Source organism: Penicillium malachiteum, assembly GCF_028827825.1.
Source record: "Penicillium malachiteum strain IBT 17515 chromosome Unknown utg000003l:1.0-4950554.0:1.0-4952489.0, whole genome shotgun sequence".
Taxonomy (NCBI): domain Eukaryota; kingdom Fungi; phylum Ascomycota; class Eurotiomycetes; order Eurotiales; family Aspergillaceae; genus Penicillium; species Penicillium malachiteum.
This window is the reverse complement of record NW_026643096.1, coordinates 413,152-432,026: the sequence shown is the minus strand read 5'-3', so window position 1 is coordinate 432,026 and position 18,875 is coordinate 413,152. Positions and strand designations below refer to the sequence as shown.

At 46.4% G+C, this 18,875-nt stretch overlaps 7 protein-coding genes across 7 annotated transcripts; 2 read left to right on the top strand and 5 right to left on the bottom strand.

Annotated features, from left to right (window-relative positions):
* Positions 1 to 682: 682 nt before the first annotated feature.
* On the bottom strand, positions 683 to 2,245 carry N7483_006483 (threonine--tRNA ligase MST1; the record flags this gene model as incomplete). The annotated part of the gene is made up of 1 exon (XM_057089920.1): positions 683 to 2,245. The coding sequence occupies one exon, from the start codon at positions 2,243 to 2,245 to the stop codon at positions 683 to 685; it is 1,563 nt and encodes a 520-aa protein (XP_056944661.1).
* A 244-nt stretch (positions 2,246 to 2,489) lies between these two features.
* N7483_006482 (uncharacterized protein) lies at positions 2,490 to 3,959 on the top strand (the record flags this gene model as incomplete). The annotated part of the gene is made up of 1 exon (XM_057089919.1): positions 2,490 to 3,959. One exon carries the CDS (start codon positions 2,490 to 2,492, stop codon positions 3,957 to 3,959), a length of 1,470 nt encoding a protein of 489 aa, XP_056944660.1.
* A 1,355-nt stretch (positions 3,960 to 5,314) lies between these two features.
* N7483_006481 (glycoside hydrolase family 16 protein) lies at positions 5,315 to 6,653 on the bottom strand (the record flags this gene model as incomplete). Its single annotated transcript, XM_057089918.1, has 3 exons — positions 5,315 to 5,423; positions 5,607 to 6,163; positions 6,294 to 6,653. The coding sequence occupies 3 exons, from the start codon at positions 6,651 to 6,653 to the stop codon at positions 5,315 to 5,317; spliced, it is 1,026 nt and encodes a 341-aa protein (XP_056944659.1).
* Positions 6,654 to 8,224: 1,571 nt separating this feature from the next.
* On the bottom strand, positions 8,225 to 11,235 carry agdC (putative alpha-glucosidase; the record flags this gene model as incomplete). The annotated part of the gene is made up of 7 exons (XM_057089917.1): positions 8,225 to 9,167; positions 9,215 to 9,323; positions 9,389 to 9,871; positions 9,927 to 9,998; positions 10,050 to 10,293; positions 10,346 to 10,953; positions 11,019 to 11,235. The coding sequence occupies 7 exons, from the start codon at positions 11,233 to 11,235 to the stop codon at positions 8,225 to 8,227; spliced, it is 2,676 nt and encodes an 891-aa protein (XP_056944658.1).
* A 1,876-nt stretch (positions 11,236 to 13,111) lies between these two features.
* Positions 13,112 to 13,850, bottom strand: N7483_006479 (GNAT family N-acetyltransferase; the record flags this gene model as incomplete). Its single annotated transcript, XM_057089916.1, has 2 exons — positions 13,112 to 13,726; positions 13,779 to 13,850. 2 exons carry the CDS (start codon positions 13,848 to 13,850, stop codon positions 13,112 to 13,114), a joined length of 687 nt encoding a protein of 228 aa, XP_056944657.1.
* A 457-nt stretch (positions 13,851 to 14,307) lies between these two features.
* On the bottom strand, positions 14,308 to 15,087 carry N7483_006478 (LysM peptidoglycan-binding domain-containing protein; the record flags this gene model as incomplete). The annotated part of the gene is made up of 2 exons (XM_057089915.1): positions 14,308 to 14,927; positions 14,988 to 15,087. The coding sequence occupies 2 exons, from the start codon at positions 15,085 to 15,087 to the stop codon at positions 14,308 to 14,310; spliced, it is 720 nt and encodes a 239-aa protein (XP_056944656.1).
* A 2,861-nt stretch (positions 15,088 to 17,948) lies between these two features.
* On the top strand, positions 17,949 to 18,791 carry N7483_006477 (F1F0 ATP synthase subunit g; the record flags this gene model as incomplete). Its single annotated transcript, XM_057089914.1, has 5 exons — positions 17,949 to 18,174; positions 18,250 to 18,334; positions 18,389 to 18,478; positions 18,544 to 18,586; positions 18,639 to 18,791. The coding sequence occupies 5 exons, from the start codon at positions 17,949 to 17,951 to the stop codon at positions 18,789 to 18,791; spliced, it is 597 nt and encodes a 198-aa protein (XP_056944655.1).
* Positions 18,792 to 18,875: the final 84 nt, after the last annotated feature.

The following is an 18,875-nucleotide window of genomic DNA, read 5'->3' as shown; positions in this document are numbered from 1 at the left end:
CTAGTTTAGACTTTGTCCTACCCCTTCCTTATTCTCAATTGAACTTATGTTTTGCATATCTATTCCCCTTGATTTGGAAATTGTGACATATGATCGTTGATGCTGCTTGCTCACTGTGGCAATCTGATATACTAAATGGGCCCCGAGGTCGGAGCATTCTTGAGCTGTTTCCATATTTTCTATAGTGTCCACTCCGTGTCTAACCGCTGATAGCTCGCATAGCTCGGTCTTCATTTTTTGGGGAATGGATATTCAAGCGTAATACATGTGGGAATTTAGTCATAAAAGTTCAGCAATAGCAGGTCACTCAATTAGAGTAATCATATTAAGTGGGAGACTCGGATCATATTCAAGTTCCAGTTTTCGTCTGAATAGAACACTGTACCTGGACCATGTCCACGGATATATACATCTGGCTAGGTCACTGCAAGTGTAAAAAAAAAATTAGATGAACACTAGTATCTGCTATGTACATCTGCACATGTGGGCAGTACCTACTACCTAGGTAGTAGCCTTGGAGCTCGGTGTAGGATACAGGACTACATACTAGGTACATGATATCTACTAGTACTTCTAACTTGAAACTTGAAATTTGAACCATGGTGCACAACGTAAGTAGTCAACATTGAATGTCTATAGTACAAATTCGCTAAATAGCCAAATAAAAATACAGTTCGATGCTTTACAGGAAATTCTTCTCAAATTGAACCAATAAGGGATGCACCTCATCCAGCTTAAGCTTTACAGCTCGAGGGTTCTGCAGCGCATTTTCGCCCAGTTGGGACTGGATCAGAGCTTGGAATTGCTGGGCATCCGCATCGGTCTTACTCTGCATTTGCCCAGTGACATCAACCGTAATACCTCCGTCAGCCAGATCGCGCGAACCCAAAATGAAAATTAAGTTATACTTCATCTGCTTAGCGCGTTGAATCTTCTTGCCCAGTGTCTGAGCACTGGTATCAACATCCATCAGGAAAGTGGAATCGACCGATGAGAGCGGACGAGGTGGTTGAGCAGTTCCATCATTCTGTAGTACCTTGAACCCGGAGAACTTCGCTGCCGCTTCTTGGGCTCGGCGTACTACGGCCTCATCCTGGTTAACTGTCAGGATAATTCCCTGCCGGGGAGATAACCAGAATGGCCAATGACCTCCATGCTGCTCGATGAGCAACGCTAGGAACCGCTCCAGTGAGCCGAAGATAGCCCGATGTACCAGAACGGGCGTTGCGACACCGGGAGTAGCAGGGTTATAGTCTTCTTCTCCTTCCGCAACTTGGTACTCGAGCCCAAACCGCTGGGGCAGATTCATATCCAGCTGAATAGTTGATAGCTGATGATATTTGCCCGCTTGGTCTTGAAGCTGGATATCGATTTTAGGCCCGTAGAATGCCCCATCCCCTTCGTTCAACGCCCACTCTCGCCCTGTACTATCCAACGCCTGGCGCAATTGGTTCTCGGCATTATCCCACATCTCCAAAGTCCCGATATAATCCGTTTCAGGTCGCGTCGACAGTACCAATCGGTATGGACCCAGTCCGAAAGTCTTCATCGCCATATCGACGAATCCCAATGCCGACGCAATTTCCGATTTGATCTGCTGCGGTCGGCAGAAAATATGACCATCATCCTGGTGGAACCGACGAACGCGCGTGAGACCGGTTAACGAGCCGGAGACTTCATTGCGGTGGAGGGGACTGAAATCGGCGTAGCGCACGGGTAGTTCTCGGTAGGAGTGGTTTTGAGATTTAAAGAGTAGGCAGTGACCGGGGCAATTCATGGGTTTCAGACCGTAGGACTCGTCTTCGCCCACTTCGCCTTCAGTGTCTCCAGTCGCGCCACGTCCAGTCACTTCGTACATATCATCTTTGTAGTTCTGCCAGTGACCCGATACCTCCCACAGCGATCGCTTGTAGATGCTCGGCGTGAGGACCTCACGAAACCCGTACTGTAGGTATTGGGTGCGGAGGAAGCCAATGAGCTTATTGATAACGTGGGTACCATTTGGGAGAAAAAGCGGCGAGCCGGGACTGTAGATCGAAGAAGTGAATAGCTCTTGTGTTGTTCCGAGAGCTCGGTGGTCATTGGGAGGTATGGAGGGTTCGACATTGTTGGCAGCATCACCGCAGGAGCAGCGACGGATCGCTGATGTAGATAGCCATTGTGGCCTTGAAGAATGGAGCTGTAAAGCTCTATTGACCACAGGCCTTGTGTAAAGGTGTGGTCGAAGCCGAGTAAGTGGGCGCATGGTTGGTTGCACTGAATGACTGCGTTTTCCTGCCGCGCGATCTTCTTCACATTCTCCACCGCTTTGTAACCGCCGTCATCAGCGCGCTTCACAGCGGTCGAAGGAGTTAACTACAGCATTTTCGAAGCTGTATCCTGCAATCTGTCAAGGAAATACGAGTCGCACTTGGCTGATAATTAATTTTGCGACTTTTTATTACTCCCAGCCTCGCGTTACCCCGCAGAACGGATATGTTTACAGCATCATGGCGGAACAACCTCGTAACCCCGATAGTTCGGTACTGGGCGAGTCCTGGGTAATGGCCTCAACGGCCTCGATCTGGGAAAAGGATCTAAAGCAGCAAACACCATGTATTGAAACAAAACCTGAGAGACTCGAGGAGCCAGCATCTCCAACTCCTCGCCCGAAGTCTGCGAGAAACAAGGATAGCGGCAAGACAATCGAGTCAATATCGTCGCTGACTTCCTCATCGTCCTTGACTATGTCGGGCCCAGAACTGATTATGCCATCTATTTACGAAGTGCCCATATCAGAAGTATCATGGGTTGCACCTGGAGTGCGATCTAAGGATCAAAGCTCGATGCGGAAGAGACGCAAGATATCACCGTCCCGGGGTAAAGAACAAGCTAGCCCTACTATATCTCGGAATCATGACGCTGGATCTTCGGCTCCGATACCTCCTAAGCAAACGCCGAGATTGCGAGCACGGCTCATAGCCTTCTTTCGTGATCAAACAGCCATACGCACCCTGATAAACGGTATCTTAATCGGCTTTATTCTCCACCTTCTGGTCCTCCCCGAGGTCATCTATCAAGTTCAAGACCTGTGTCAGATCCCCGTGGTGAAAACCGTCTATCCGGGCAGTTGTATTCATCTCAAACCTCAACCACATCCTTTTTTACCCTCATCCAGCGCCTCCATTATCTCACCCGAGGACACCATCATCACTTCCCAGAATGACCTCGAGTCCATCTTCGATATCACCCTTCAAACTCTTTCACCACTCTCTCATATCCTAAAAGAAAGCGAATCAATGTTGGAAGAGCTTCAATATAAACTCCAATCCACCTTCCCAGACGCCCGCAACGCACTCGAACTTGAATTCCAAGGAAGTGACCAGGCCCTTCGCGCCGCAGCATGGGAATTCGACTCTCTACGCGCTGATCTTCGCTCTGCAATTGATAGTCTTCTATCTTCACCACCAACTCAAGAACAAACAGGGCCCGTCTCGATCGCGCGCGACACTCGGCTCGCAGCCCAACTCCGTCTTCGCGCAGAGTACCTCGACCGACTCCGTTCTCAAATTCGGTCCAAAGCTGACTCGCTCGGTTCCCGTTTCAGCACACTTGATGACCACCTCGAAGCTGTGGATGGCATCGTTACTCGGGAGGAACGGAGGAACTCGTTACTGAGTTCAATGTCTGGTCTTGGGGTAGGAGCTGGAGCTGGAACTGGTGTCGGGGCTAGCATGCAGGCTGTGCTACATTCATTGTCTAGCTATGCCTCTTTTTGGTCGAGATCGTCAGACGACTCATCTGTTCCTGATGGGGGTCCGGATGCTGGTGTTGAGGGCTATGAGAACCCTCAACCTGTCACGACCCTTGCCTTGTTGAGACTCGCGGCGACGCATCATCATCCTGTCGCTGGCTCGGTGGCTGGATTATCGAGACAATTACGGGATGTGCAGCGTACTCGATCGGGGTCTACTTGGTGATTTTCACTGGATATTTACAGCGTGGTGCTATAGTGTTTTGTATGCATGGATTTCGGGTTAGCGGTTAAACTGCATGTGTATTGGATTGGGGTTCAGCGATGGAATTGCATATTATTTATTTATTTAGTTATTTTATTAGAGTCGTTCACCATGATGATATATGAAATGCATGGAGTTTTAGTTACACACTTCACTAGGAACAGACTCCAGGCTTGGATCTCCGCCAGTATCAAATTTTCTAAACAAATTCTTTCAAGTTCTATTGATCTATTCATAGAAACTGGATCCATAAAGAGCTTTGATCTTTTCCACGGCTCAGGGGTCTTGAACCCTGGAACATCCACTCAACAATCCATTCAATCGTAGCCAATAGCACTACAATTAAGAAGCTCGGCTGAATTACTCTTATTGCAATAGAAAATGATTATTTTGTCTGATCATTTCGGCATGTATACCCGACAAATTCCATCAAACATGAGGCGTTTATTCATCATCTTCGAGTCACGGCTAATAGTAAAGACCTCTTTGAAAGTACATCCAAGCTAGAGTAGGGAAAGCCTAAGTAAATAAGCTCTATCTTTACCTAGGTAATCAAATACCACTGGCAGTGCTTCAATTCAGAGAATTCTCCTACTCGGGCAGAGAAGTACTACATGTAGTTGTAGTACAATAATGGATAGGAACATAGTTCCGACTAGGTATGGCTCACCATGGAACTCCACAAACTCAATTCAATCACTCTATACTGGGTATCTATGTGGACATCAATTACAGATCTCAAAGAAAACTTGAATCTCAACGTATAACTCGGATGACCCGGCAACAGGGAGCTCTTGTTACACGGCTACGTGCATATCGTGGTGATAGTGTCGCACAATGAATATCACTGTACTGCAGGCACGAGTGCAGACTGAAATGCGGGTTAGGATGCAAATCCCAGTTCAAATCTAAATACGTGTCAGGTACAGTATGCATGTTGGTGCATGATTTGTAGTACAAGTTCTCCCTTGCAGGTCTAGAATTCTATTGATCATATTCAAATGTTGAGTTTTAGGGAAACTGGTAGGACCTTCGTAGTGAGTTTGATCTACAGTAGACCTTGACTTGAAGTGGTAAATAACATTTGAATTTGAATATTAGTTTCTAGATCATTTGATCTATGATAAAGTAGATACATGTGGGAGATCACTCATGGACAACATGGAGATCATTGAAAAAGGTACAAAATCAGAAAAGAAAAAGAAAAACCAAGCGTCATTTCAATCCAAACACCCGGTTCCAGCCCAGTTCGCTTCATCCATGAGGCATGATTAAAAACGTAACGTACTCATAAAAAGAAAGTACGGGATTTTTTTTTACAACTGGATGAAAGCACCAACCAGAGCCAGGAGGGAAATGGGAGCGAAGTAGTTGCTAGCAACGTTGACAGCGGCATTGTAGGTAGGTGTAGCGCTAGCAGAAGTGCTGGAGCCAGAGCCAGTTCCAGTTGCAAATCCGGAGCTAGAGCCAGTGGTGGTGCTGTTGCCAGAGCTGGAACCAGTGCCCGAGGGGGTAGCGGAGCCGGAGCCGGAGGCAGAGCCCGAGCCCGAGACCTTGGAGCTGCTTCCAGAAACGGTGGAGGAACCCTTGGTGGAAGAAGAGGAGGACTCAGTAGTAGTAGCCGAGGTGGCATCGGTGGTGGAAGTCTTGGAGGACTTGGTGGAGGAAGAAGTGGAGGTGGAGGTAGATGAGGAAGAGGAAGAGCTATCAGTCTGGCTGAGAGCAGCAGCACCGCTCAGACTGATGCTGTCGTAAGAGCCGGAGGTGTCGGTGTAGGTGTAGGACTCAGCGGGGTTGGAGTTGGTGATCTCGACGGACTTCACGTACATGGTGAAAGGAACATCGGCGTAGTCAGTCTCGCCGCCGGCCCACTCGATAGTTCCCTCACCGTTGGTGGGGTCACCACCAGCCCAGATACCAATGCGGACACGCATAGGAGTCTGAGGGAATCGGGTACCGCTTGAAGCATCGGCGTACTCGAGAGTTCGGACGGAAACACCGTCAATGTACCAGATGATGGCATCCTTCTGCCAGGACACCTTGTAGGTGTGCCATGTGTTCTGAGGATCGGAGACGGCGGGCCAGGTATCACGGTTGTAGGTACTGGTGTCGCCCTTTCCGAAGTAGTTGGTCTCAATTTGGGTGGAATCTCCGCCAAGAGCCTCCTATAAAAAGAAGTCAGAAGATGTATCACGAGGGTTCCAAAATTAGAAGTAACAAGAACAATAAAATAAACACAGGGATTGGAGGAAATCGGCAATCGGAAAGGCCGTGGAATGTGGAGTCCATGCTTACCCAGTCGATCTCATCGAGGTCATCAGACTCGAAAACGATACTGCTCACGATACCAGTGCCAGGAGCAGCCTTCATGGTAACAGAGACATCACCGAAGAAGATGTAGAAATCAGTCTCAATGGTGGGCGCATCACCCTGCTTGTTAATGGTGAACTCGGCACCATTGGAGCCAGTGTTAACAGTTCCAGCGGTGGTAGTCCAGTCATCAAGACTCTGAGTGAAGTCGAAGCTCAGATTAGACTCAGTTGTTCCCTTATCAGCGGGGCAAGTGCCGTCCAGGGGGTTGCAAGTAGTATAAGTTTGAGCGGAAGCCTGAGCCACGGCCAGAGCGGCGGCAGCGAACTTGAGAAGAGAAGGCATTTTGGAGAGTAGTTAAACACGCAAAAAACCCGAGAAGCGAGAGACAAGGGTATAAAAGTAACGAGAGAGAGAAACGAGTGGATCAAACGATTTAAGTCCCCGGGTTCAGCACGATGAGGGGTCCACGGTAGGGAGATGGGGTCTTTATGTACTAAAAGTAATAGAGACGGAGACTCCGTAATAGTATTTTTCCCTTAGTATAAAAATGGGATGTAAGAGGGTCTCCCCTGGGGCTCCATTGCTCAACTTGAATTAATTTGATTGGATTATGAAGTGGCAAAGGCGCAGGGATAGTGGATCATCATCCCCATGAGCTGCTGGGGAAACATGAGAAGGTGAGACATTTGTGCTCTGATGTCTTGGGGCCTATTTTCGGTCTTTCCTTCTTTCCCGCCACACCCCCAGCCTCTTCACTTACACTACACTTCACTACACTATGATTATGATCACCTTTAACCCTTTCTTACAGTACACCAAGTACTTGAGAATATTGAAATCTCTATTTGAAAAAAGGAGAATAGGATCGTCCGGATGATCAGCCCATCATGTTACAGAATCTCATTATCTCCCTGATGTATTCCACATGGTCCACCGTTTCCACCGTTCATAAGCGAAGAGAACCCTTTGCCCCACCAGCCCCAATTATCCGAGAAACAAGTCTCATCTTTCAATTGTTATTGGAGGAATCCCTGTCAGAGAAGTGGCTTTTATCTTTTATATTTCTTACAGGGCGGGAAAAGAAAAGAAACAAAAAGAAAAAATATCCCTGCAGTTGAGCCATCATATTGGAACTGTCTCGTCCTTCCAATATCCCTACCGAGGTTCTAACTCCTGCTCCAATTATTGAATACAAGTCGCCTTGTTGACTCTCGCTTCTACTTTCCCTTGATAAACTGTCATCTTTAGCGGGTCCGTGCCCAGAAACATGACTGCTAGTGTCGATGCGACCGTCCACTGCACCCCAACGCGGAGGAGCCTAAACATTTGCTAGCTTAAGGCCAAATGACTACCTAACGAATTACAGAGTTTTTGCCATGAAATTTTATATTAATAGCCCCTCGCTTGGCAGGGGACCCAGTTTTGACTTTGACCAAAATTTGGGGAGATGTTAATCGAGAATGATCAGTATAATACCGATACCGTGACAAGTAAGTAATATGCATGAAAGTGATGTTCCAAGGTTGTGATATTCAATGTTCTCTCAATATTACACAGGTTAAAGTCCAATTCTCAGGGTCTTCAGGGACTCAGGGACTTGGATGGATCATCCTCCGGTTTTAAGTGGAGACTAGTTATTACTAGTGTCTCGCAGGCTCACTAGTGGTCTTTGCTCAAGTCCTGGCGCTTCTTAACACGAAAAATTAAAATGAGTAAACAATAAGAGAAATGAATTTCCTTTATTCATATCATCGTAAGATACTGGTCATCATACCGAGTAGAGCCCCATGACATCTTGAGTCTCCCCATCCGGAGTCGTTCTCCGTGCACGGTCTGCGTCATTTGGAATCCGATAGGTGGATATCAACAGCACAGACCAAATATCAAATAAAAGGAGAACAGAAACTAATAAACTAAAAAGAAATGACTATAGGGCCCGTCAATGGGACATTGACCTGCTTGCTCATCGTCTCCCGCTCAGCATCAAACAAAATGTCATCCCGACGACGAACAGGTCCCTTACTCTGACCTAAGACTGTCACCGACTCAATCATAACCTGCTCTGCACGGTATCCAAACTCTCCATGGATATCTAACTTCCCATGACTGTACTCAAACTCCACAGTAGACGAACTCGCAGGATGAAGTGACTCCCCATCATCGAGGTACAGCTGACCCTTTGCATAATTATCTGCGTTCGGTGCAACAACAATCTCGAATCCGCGGCGTCGGAGCTCAGCCGTCGTCTGCGCGCTTTGCGATCGTAATGGAAGTACAAAGCCCCCGCGAATATGAATCGGGATCTCGGTCATTGCGATACCCGTCAATGTAATGGGTTTGCTTCTTCCGTGAATGGTCTTGCCAGTATGCCAGTCATAGAAAGTATCATTGGGGAAGTAAGCATTCACAGAGGTTTGTCCCTGGTCTAGAACTGGAGAAATCAGGATCGCATCACCGTAGAAGAACTGTGCTTCGTTACCGAAGGTTTGCGCGTCTGCAGGATACACGTAGAAAAGTGGCTGCAGGAATGGCTCGCCTGATATTGCCTGTCGGTGAAAGGCTGTGTACAGGTAATCCAATAATCGGTAACGAATATCAATTATCTTGCGTGCGGCAGAAGCAACACTCGGCCAGCGGTAGAACTCTTGTGGTACACTGCCTAGTTCGTTGTGGTTACGGTAGAATGGGTAGAATGCACCTAGAGTGGCCCAGCGCGCGCAGAGCTCTTCTGTTGTGTTTCCGCCAAATCCACAGACATCCGAGCCGACCATGGGGATTTGGAAAATCGACGCGAATTGAAGCATCTGCGCAATTGAGATGCGGTATTTGTCCCAGTCGCTGCGGTTATCTCCGAGCCTTTAGGGCTGTTAGTATGGGTTGAGTTTGGATGAGAGGTCACTTACCAGTGACCAACATGGGCTCCTGCACCAGCGAATGTACTACGGGTGATAACTAAAGGTCGAACCTTGGGACTGCGTTGAAGCATGGCTTCACGACAAGCAGAGCTCATCACTAAGGACATTGGATATTAGCAGGGCACACAGAACGTAATAGTTATAGTGTGTGGGTGAACTTACTGGTACCATAGAGGTTGTGAGTATCATACTCCACATAACCCTTCCCAGCATGCACGAGATCGGTATCAATTGTCTTATTGCTGAGAGATCCAGCGGCATTGGCGATCTGATACTGAGGAGAGATTAAATCACGACCGGGCAGCCCAGCCTTCTGACCCTTGGTATCTCGAGTACCAAGCTCAAGCGACCGCTTTGCACGATAGCCATGAACTGGCTGGAAGTTCCGGGGGAAACCAGGCAGAGGACGTGGAGGTGAGCGAACTGGAGGAGGTAATGGAGGGAGGTTATTCTCGAGAGAGTAATGCGCTGGGTCTTTGCAGGGCCAGGAACAGAAGTTTGCAGCTTCATTCATATCGATCCAGAGTCCGTCGATATCAACGCCATCTTTCTTGTTGAAGAAGCGCTCGAATTCGTTGTTCCAGTAGGCTTGCGTGTCGGAGTTGAACCAGTCGGGATACACGGTGACACCGGGCCAGACAGCACCTATATCGTGAGTTATGTTTTGCATGATTTACTGGATCTGTCGTGGTGAACATACCTTGGTACAGAGTGTTCTCATCACGGTACATGAAGACGCTGCGCTCCCGTCCTCGGTTAAAGGCACCATTATCTATGTCGGATTAGTATGTCCAAGTACCTGAGTTTCCCATCATCTACTTACCACTGTCACTAATGGCAGGATCGACCATCACGATGTAGTGCTGATTATGTTTGTGAAGATACTTCACCAACTCAGTCACCTTCTCGAGAGGGAATCTCAAAGGATCCAGCGTAAAGACACGACGGCTATCCATGTAGTCAATGTCTGTCCACATGGTCTCCAGAGGAATATGAGCATGACTGTAGTTGTAAACAACTTCAGCAACCTCATATGCATCCTGGTACCCATAGCGACACTGATGGAACTAAAGCGAGAGTTAGCGAGGAAGTCTGCATTCCAGGATCTGTAACACTTACACCGAAGGTCCAGTAGCTCTGCATTGCTGGCAGGCCAACAATTTCGGAGTACTGCTTGCTAACATCCTTTGGTGTGGGTCCAGATAGGAAGTAGAAATCAAAAACACCTCCAAGGGTGTTGTACTCCAAGTACTGTTTGCCATCATCGGTCTTGTCGATCTTGATATCCATGCCATTGGAGTTGAGGAAGAACACGCCGTGAGAACCTGCTTCTCCACGATGATCCACGTAAATTGGGTGATTACTGTACAGGTTACTGTTTGGTGGAATGCCATATGCATCGCGGCTCCATAGGGTACGGGTGTAGTTGGTAGTCGGCAGACGCAGCGAATCAGAATGTTCGCCCAAACCATACAGATTTGGGTTATCAGGAAGCCAGGTACGAAGGTTCAAGTATTGAGTCTCAAAAACAATTTTGGTGCCTGTAGTATCGAAGAGAACTTCATCTTCACGCAGGACGCGGAAACTGAAAGGCTCAGGCTGGTAGTCGAAACGAAGAGCAGAATCATCGGCGTTGGTACTCTGAGAAGAGGGGCGAGGCAGAACAGACTCAGGAACCTGGTAAACCTCCTCATTGGCATCGTAGATCATGACATGAAGGCGATTGTCTGGTGTCTGGTATTAGTTATGCAAGTTATATGACTTGAAAGTGATAGAACGTTAGGATACTGACCCTTCTGGTACTCCACAAGTAGCTTCAAGTTAGGCAGATCACTTCCATACAGATCACAAGCATCGTTAGCCAAGACCAAATCAGCCGTGAGAGAGTTGTCGTGCTCGTTAATGTTGATCGCATTGTAACCAGGGCACTGGTCAGGGCCGTCAAGGGGAGGTCCAATGACTGTCGCCTGCACAAGCGCGAGTAACAGGAACAGGAATAGTCCCAACATGTTGGAAATTTGACCAAAGGGCCGTTAAGCACGCAAAGACGGGAATGAAATTCGCAAGGGGATTGGGAGAGCCCAGAGTTCTTATGATGAACTGAACTGGACGTGATGAGGATGTGTAGGGGAAAGGTGTAACCAGAGCAAAATGTAAACAAGGCGTCAAGAGAGAGAAGTTAGACAAAGATAATATCCAATTATTTCATGATATTGTAAGACTAAACGAACCCCAGTGAGAGATCAAGTGGTCTGCCAGATCTTTCTCTTCATGATCCACACCTGGCACATACACTATACCTGAACTCAGTGTGGAAACACGGGCAAATATCGGATGATTTACTTTGAAACTATAGAGAATCACAGGCTTTTCTGTCTTGATTGTTTTCAGTTTATCCTACAATGAAAGCGATGAGCCTCAAACATGTATGTGATCGAAAGAGCTTCACAATCTAGCTATTTGTGCGAATTCATAAGCGAGCCATCAGATGTCTAAATGACATTCTTAGGTTATAATGTTTGGAAGACGAGGATTGCCTGATCAAACTATTGATCAATTATCATTCTACAAACAAGGATGATAGAGTACATGTCTGTAGTAATCTGTGTTGTTGTATGAGTACCGATGGTGACTACATGAAAGAGCCTCAGGCTGTGAAGTCGATCCCATTCAACAGATACCATTTAGTATATCTGAATATCTCCCAGATAGATTTATCAATGAGCTATGAATGATACATAGTATTTTTCATTTCCAGGTCTGCGCAGCCCTAGATTTGAGCCATGCAAGAGTTATCTGCAAATGCACGCACATCTGTTGTACAGAGCACATTTAAGTAGATCTGATGTCATATAGAGCACTTACTTCAAGTTGTGCAATTGAATTTAATAAAAAAAACATTCTTTTGTCTACAAATCATATCAGATGTGAACCTTTGAATAGGAAATATCATGATAATTGATGACACTTTACAAGATCATGGTTTAATCCACTTGGGCAGCTAGTGTACATGTGATTTTTCCATTTTGATTGAGTGACTTGAAGCTTCAGTTAAAATTTTGAATCATTTTTGCTGTATTTATTCTCTTTTAATTGAATTTAGTTCAGTCCTAGTATGCCAATTGGTCTGAATTCCAGATAATTCTAATTTTGAGACTGCTGTACCGAGCACATTGCCAACTTTTGATGGTATTATCATAGATCAAATGAGGGATTTAAGCCATTCTACAGGAGTAAGCCTTATGCTTGATGCAAGAAGTTTTATCATTATAATTAAAAGTGATAGAAAAATACTCAAGTGCTGCCTTGTTCAGAGACTTAAACGCCTCGGGCCTTAGTCCAGCCTAACGTCAGGGTTCAACATGCATTCTCTCCGATGACCATCATCGTAACACAGCCCAATAGTCATGAGATCAAGTCATAAGTCATGCCTATGAGAGTAAAAATTGGTCAATTGACCTGATCATAGGTGGAAAAGAAAATCTTGGCTATTTAAAGCTTATGGACCGGGTGATGGACAGCCAACCCGGCTTGGATCGACGAATGAAATCTTGCTTGGAGAACAAAATTCGGACAGAAATCATAACAATACCCCCACTTGCAGGTGGGCTTTTGTGCCCAGCCATTACACATCATGTTCCAGTTGATAATTGAGTCTATAAGAATTAATCTGTGCCTTCAAACTATATGGAAAAAGAGGCAAGCAGAGACAATATCAAGAATTGGCTGACGGCAGATATTACGCATTATGCAACATCACGATATAGTCTCCTTCAATATAATTTCAGGGGCCTGGAATATTCTATCCATTTAAATACCTATGGTAGCACATCTTGGTAGAACAGTGAGTCCCTCATTGGTCCATTAGTAGTATCAGTGACGGGATTAGTGCTTTCGCTCCATCAAGGCAACAACTTTTGGTCTTTTCTCATCCCATTCATCCCAGGTAATAGCAAAAATGGCAGTATGTCTGCCCCGTAGCTCTCCCTTGGTTCCATTCCTCTTCTCCAGTTCTTCAGCGGAATCTCCAAGCGTGAATGCACGATGCCAACGCGCAATGCCCTCAAACTCAAACCCCATTCGCAATGCAGCTCTCCGAGAGCCGGCATTCTCAGAATGGCACTTCCATTCCACGCGTCGCAGACCTAGACCACCAGCAGGTGGTGGGTCAAGAGTATACTTCAATAATAGACCAACTGCATTTGTCGCGACATGTGTCCGCTGAAATGCCGGGAAAATCATGATACCGATCTCAGTGGCGGCATTTTCTTTGCTTGTGGCTGTCAAAGCCATAGTCCCGGCATAGGCGTCACTCTCTCCCGATACCCTGGCTGTAGCTTTATCGATAATTGCATATAGACATTCACCCGGCGCATCTCGAACAGGAGCCCAGAAACTCTTGATGAATTCTTCATTTGATTCGAACTTTGGAAAAGGGATAAACTTCAAAAGGTCATGGGTCTTCACTTCATGAACGAGTTTTGACGTGTGGATATCTTGCTGCATGATGAGAATTAGTTTTGCTCTGATATTTTCGGGTTGATGGACCTACGTCGAATGGGACCAGAGAGATCAAGTCATTCTCAAGGATCTTCTGTTCGTAGTAGAACTCCCCTGCAGACATTTTGAATTCAAATGGCAACTGGTCAACGTGGGTAGGCTTAGTTCTATCTCTCAAATCTCCTTATTTTCTTGGATAATGACTCTCAGATTCGAATTCTCGAGATTCCAAGGTTGCCTGTTTATCTGAACCTTTCCCCCACTTTTTGCTGACAGCCCCAATTCATACTAGTAGATTACTAATGGCCGATTTGGAGGCCTTATCGCAGAAGAACCTTCCAGAGTGGCTGGCTTCACAAAGACCCGTGGACGTTTTCCTTCCAAAGTTCCATGTAAAATGTTTTGTTTGGGTGTGAGGTATTGGAACGAAGTGTCCCGAAATGTCTATTCGGAATTATATTCTATGCCCACTCCTACGAGTCCTACCACGGTATCCACGGATCATGATGAAGGTCACGGTCATATCATACTAGTAGGCTAACAATTATCTATTAAGATATATATACGGTCAAAGTCCTAAGTTAAGAAACTATCTCACAGTCATAGAAAACACCAAGAGGAACACCACCAGTTGTGTGGTTATACCCAAGATTCAACGCCATAATTTGGCCAACAGTGGTACCATAAAATGTCGCGAAGTCCTGGAGCGTGCCATAGGTAAAGGTAAAGACGCTTGCCGTGCAAATGCTGTTATCACAAACAGGGATCTTGATAGTTTCGCCAGTCTGGAGCACATCATAAGGACCTGGATTCAAGGCAGCGATGTAACCTGTTTGAGCAGTCTGGTTCAACACCGATTCGACAGTGATATTATAACGCTCGTTGGCAATCTTTTGAACAGTGTCACCAGGCATGATCGTGTAGACGTGAGGACCGGCATAGACGCAGTCGTTCGTGGCGTTGGTATTATTCTGACTAAAGCAGGAATAGTCATCTGGGAAAGTGGCTCTTGCTGGGATGAGCAATGTCTCATTTGCGTAGATGAAGTTTGGATCGGCTAGCACGTTCACTCGAGCTACATCACATGCTCCAACGCCGAATTTCTTTGCAACGTCGAAGATTGTCTCATTTCCTGTGACTGTGTATGTGACGTTGCTTAGTGCAATATCGAGGTTGAGAACTGTTCCAGTGCTTGGGAGAACTAATGAAAAACCAGTCAGAATATCCTTTGTATGAGTGAAGAAAGTCTGGGGATCCTAACCATCATAAGACGTAGCAGCTGTTACAGGGATCGCTTGAGTAATGCCAGTGAGTGAAAGCAAAGCAAAGCAAGAGCCGGCGGCAGCTAGATTTTGAAACATGGTGGATGATTTCAGTGCTTTAAGCCTTGGACATTTACAAGTAACAAGCTTTCGAGAGCACCTGAGAACTTGAAGTCGATATCAGCCACTGAGAATCCGCTGATTGGAATTGAATCTTCCAAGGTTGTCTCATTAAATTTCTCCTACACGGGCTCAATTGCAGTATTTATAGTGCATTCCAACCTTGGAAAGAGACCCGACACGACGTCCATGTTGAACAAGGCTGGCATATCCATCAATGGATCTGTATTAAGAATTTACCCGAAATCTCTCAAGCCACGTCATGTTTTGATATACCAAGGCCTTAATTTCAACACTTGTGCATAGTATGCATATACTATCCTCGAATGTTTGTCATGATAGGTCAATTTACTGGGCTTTCTTGCTCGGGAGGTCGGATTCCGGGCCTGTAGGCCTGACTCAGGATATCACCTCCATCCCCACAATGTCTCCGCATCCCCGGACTTCTCGCCAGAGCCCCACAATATCGAACACATGGACAGTTCATTTGTTGATTTTTACGTTAACTACTCTATAACCCATTGGCAGAGGGCTCGGATATCCCCCGAGTTCGGACCTTGAGTACGATTTGGGTTAATATCACGTTTAGATACAAGGTTTTATGCATTTAATTGAGAGGTTTCTTTTTGACTCCGAATCCCCACATCAACTTCCAAGGTTCGGCTTTCACTTCTCAATTCATCTTGGGGCTTACGCCACATTTCTCCAGTGGAGGGATCCACAAGTCTCTCGGGATAACTTCGTTGATGATGGTAAAAAAGCACTAAGATTAGTGGGTGTGAGTGTTGTATGTATTAAAACCATGGCACCGGGGGTTGATTCAGGATCATCAGTAAGTGATTCTTTGATTAAAATTCAACTTTTGCTGTATGCATGGCTGGAGATTAGCTTTCCAATTCCAAGCTTATTTCACGTCTAGGAAATTGATAGAAAAATTCATCAAAGAGTGGGGCTCCGAGATAGGGATCAGCTCTCGGTCAAGGCTTTCCAAGGTTTTTTGTTGACTTACGTGTTTCTAGTAGTAGTAAAAGTTACTAGTCAGTCTTTTTAGCACGCATTCTGAGCAGAGGTCTGACTGCTCTTTGCTACTAGTATGCAGTTTTTGGTCGTGTCACTCATGAAATTCTGTATAATCAACAAATGGGTAACACGTGAACCAGGATAAGAGCGGATGGATATCTTCAATTGTCACTTCTCGGAGTCCAAGCAATACCATGACTACCATCTCCATAGGCCGCACTGAACTTTCTATCTAGTCCAAGGCAATGTGGAGATGCACCTGCCCACTTGGGTAGGCTGGTAGTGCGTTTGGATTCCCCTCGCCGTGGTGCCCATTATTATGCTAATACCGATGATAAGTGGAGTCATTAGACCTAGCAATGGAAAAAGACTCACGCGCTCTTCAATGTCGTATTGTTCATTCAAGGCCGGAGGGGAGTGGGTATAATTTTGTACATGTGTGGCTTCGAAGGAAAAGGCGGTCCAATACCCATAAGAAAGACAAGTCTGTCGTCAAACGGGCACAATTCCTGGAACAAATGTCTTTCATGATCTGGCAAGTTGAACCGACTCAGCATATTCAGCTTTGCGTGAACCAGAAGTATCCTCATCAAGGAGAGTGGAGCTGGACTGGGCAAGGTATGTTTTCACGCTTTCCAAGAGGAAGATGTCCATTAACAGGTGGTCCGGCTTAATCAAAAGAGTACAACCGGCGAGCATGGTCAAAGAGTGGTAATAGTTCACTGCTTTTTTTCGGGTCTATAATACTCGGGAATGCCTCAGTCGAGTAGGATCAACGAAAAGATTATCATCATAGAGATCACCGTGCTGAGATAGACTCATCTTGCGGTAGAAGATATTCCAAAAGTTTCAAATAGCTTTGCAAGGCTACTCGCAACTTTCTTTGCCCGAGTTGGACAGTATGTAGACCCAAAATAGTCAACCGTAGGAATCTTATGTGCTATGGACATGTAGTCTCTCGGTGCCCGGTGGTAAGTTGGTGCTGTAGGATATCGCTCCCTAGATAATCATATATCAGAAATGACTGGAGCCATCATATAGAGAAGAGCAGCTAACATTCAAGTGTACCAAGTTGACCACGATCCAATCTCATTCCTACCATCGTCAAGTCAAATTAGTATCTGTCAGTTAGCTCTTGCTGCCATATCGGACAGTTCACTCATGTTGGATCTAATGCGGCGCATTCAGTTTGATGTGATTCGTCAAAAATGAAAGCCCCCTTGTGAATTCAAAGAACACGTCCCAAAAGTTCCAATCTTGACGAATCTTTTGGGTTCGGTTATCAACGGTAAAGTGTAGGCCACTGTGAGCCTTCTAGATGATGGAGAAATTAATCTCTGCATTTTGGTGAAATTGGTGTTTTTGAGGGTAATATGCTGCCCAGGTGGTGTTGTTGACTGTATCATAGTAGTATGCAGTAATGGTGCCGGGTGACTGAGATGCAGGAATGCAGGAACATCGGATCTACTCCGTACACCAACTTGAGATGGTTGACTCCCATTTGCCGAATTATTGAAACGAGATTCAACAATTGAATGACTGCTAATTTCAGATTAAATTGTAGAATAGATAAAATGTATACTTAGTTGTAAGAATAAACTTCTTATGTTGTTGGAACCAGGCACATTAGACAAGTGACCACGTGATCACCTCTTCCCTGAAGTTCCCGAGCCGTGAAATCCGCAGATTCTGGTCTCCGTTGTTGCGCCAGACTTAATCCCGCCATTGGACCCCCCCTCGTCCTTATACCAGCGACTGTATTGGGTGACTTTTGCCTGGACCTTAATTTTCGCTCCTTCTCTACTTCCAACAGTCCCAAGATGTCTGCTCCCTCTCGTGCTGTCCTGCGTCAATCGCAGTTCCTGACTCGCCGCACTGCCGTCAGACACGCTTCCTCCTCCACCGAGAAGGCTACCCAGGCTGCTGCTAAGGCCCAGGAGGGTCTCTCCAAGGTCACTGCTACCGCTGGTCCCGCTATCTCCAATGCTGCCTCTGCCCTGCGCAAAGTCGGCGGTCCCGTCGGCAAGGTCGTCTCATTTGTCGACTGTAAGAAACCAACCCCCTCTTGAATTATCAGAATCTTGCAATCGAAGTGGAAAAGTTGCCCGGAGACACTTGCAGTCACGCATCAAGAGTCATTGCGACCATCGGTGCATGTCAAGATGAACTCCGAAGCCCTCCTTGGCTACCCTCGAATTTGCCGAATGTGAAAGTGAAGTATCAGTAGATATATGGGCTAACATCGAATCCTTTCCTCTAGCCATGATCCCCCCCGACTCTTTACTACTCTAAGGTCGGCATTGAGCTCGGCAAGCTGGTTTTCCGTGGCCAGAAGATGTCTCCTCCGTATGTTTCCGCCCTGAGTTTATAACGTACCATGTGCTTCATAAGACCTCACTCTAACACCATTTCTAGCAACATGGCCACCTTCCAGTCCTACTTCCAGCCTCTGACCAACGTCGCCCGCAACCCTGCCGCCTTCAAGACTCTTAACTTCCCCTCCCCCCCAGAACTTCCTGGCTCGCGTCCGCAACGCCAGCCCCAAGGAGATCGCCCTGGTTGGTGTCACCGCTGCTGAGGTTATTGGTTTCTTCACCGTTGGTGAGATCATTGGTCGCATGAACCTGGTCGGCTACCGCGGCGAGGCTGCTTCCCACCACTAAGCACTGAAAAGAACTCGTCTTTCCATTTTCCTTTGTCACCTCCCCCCTTGCGCGTTGAGCTGTGTATGATAGACGATGGGATAT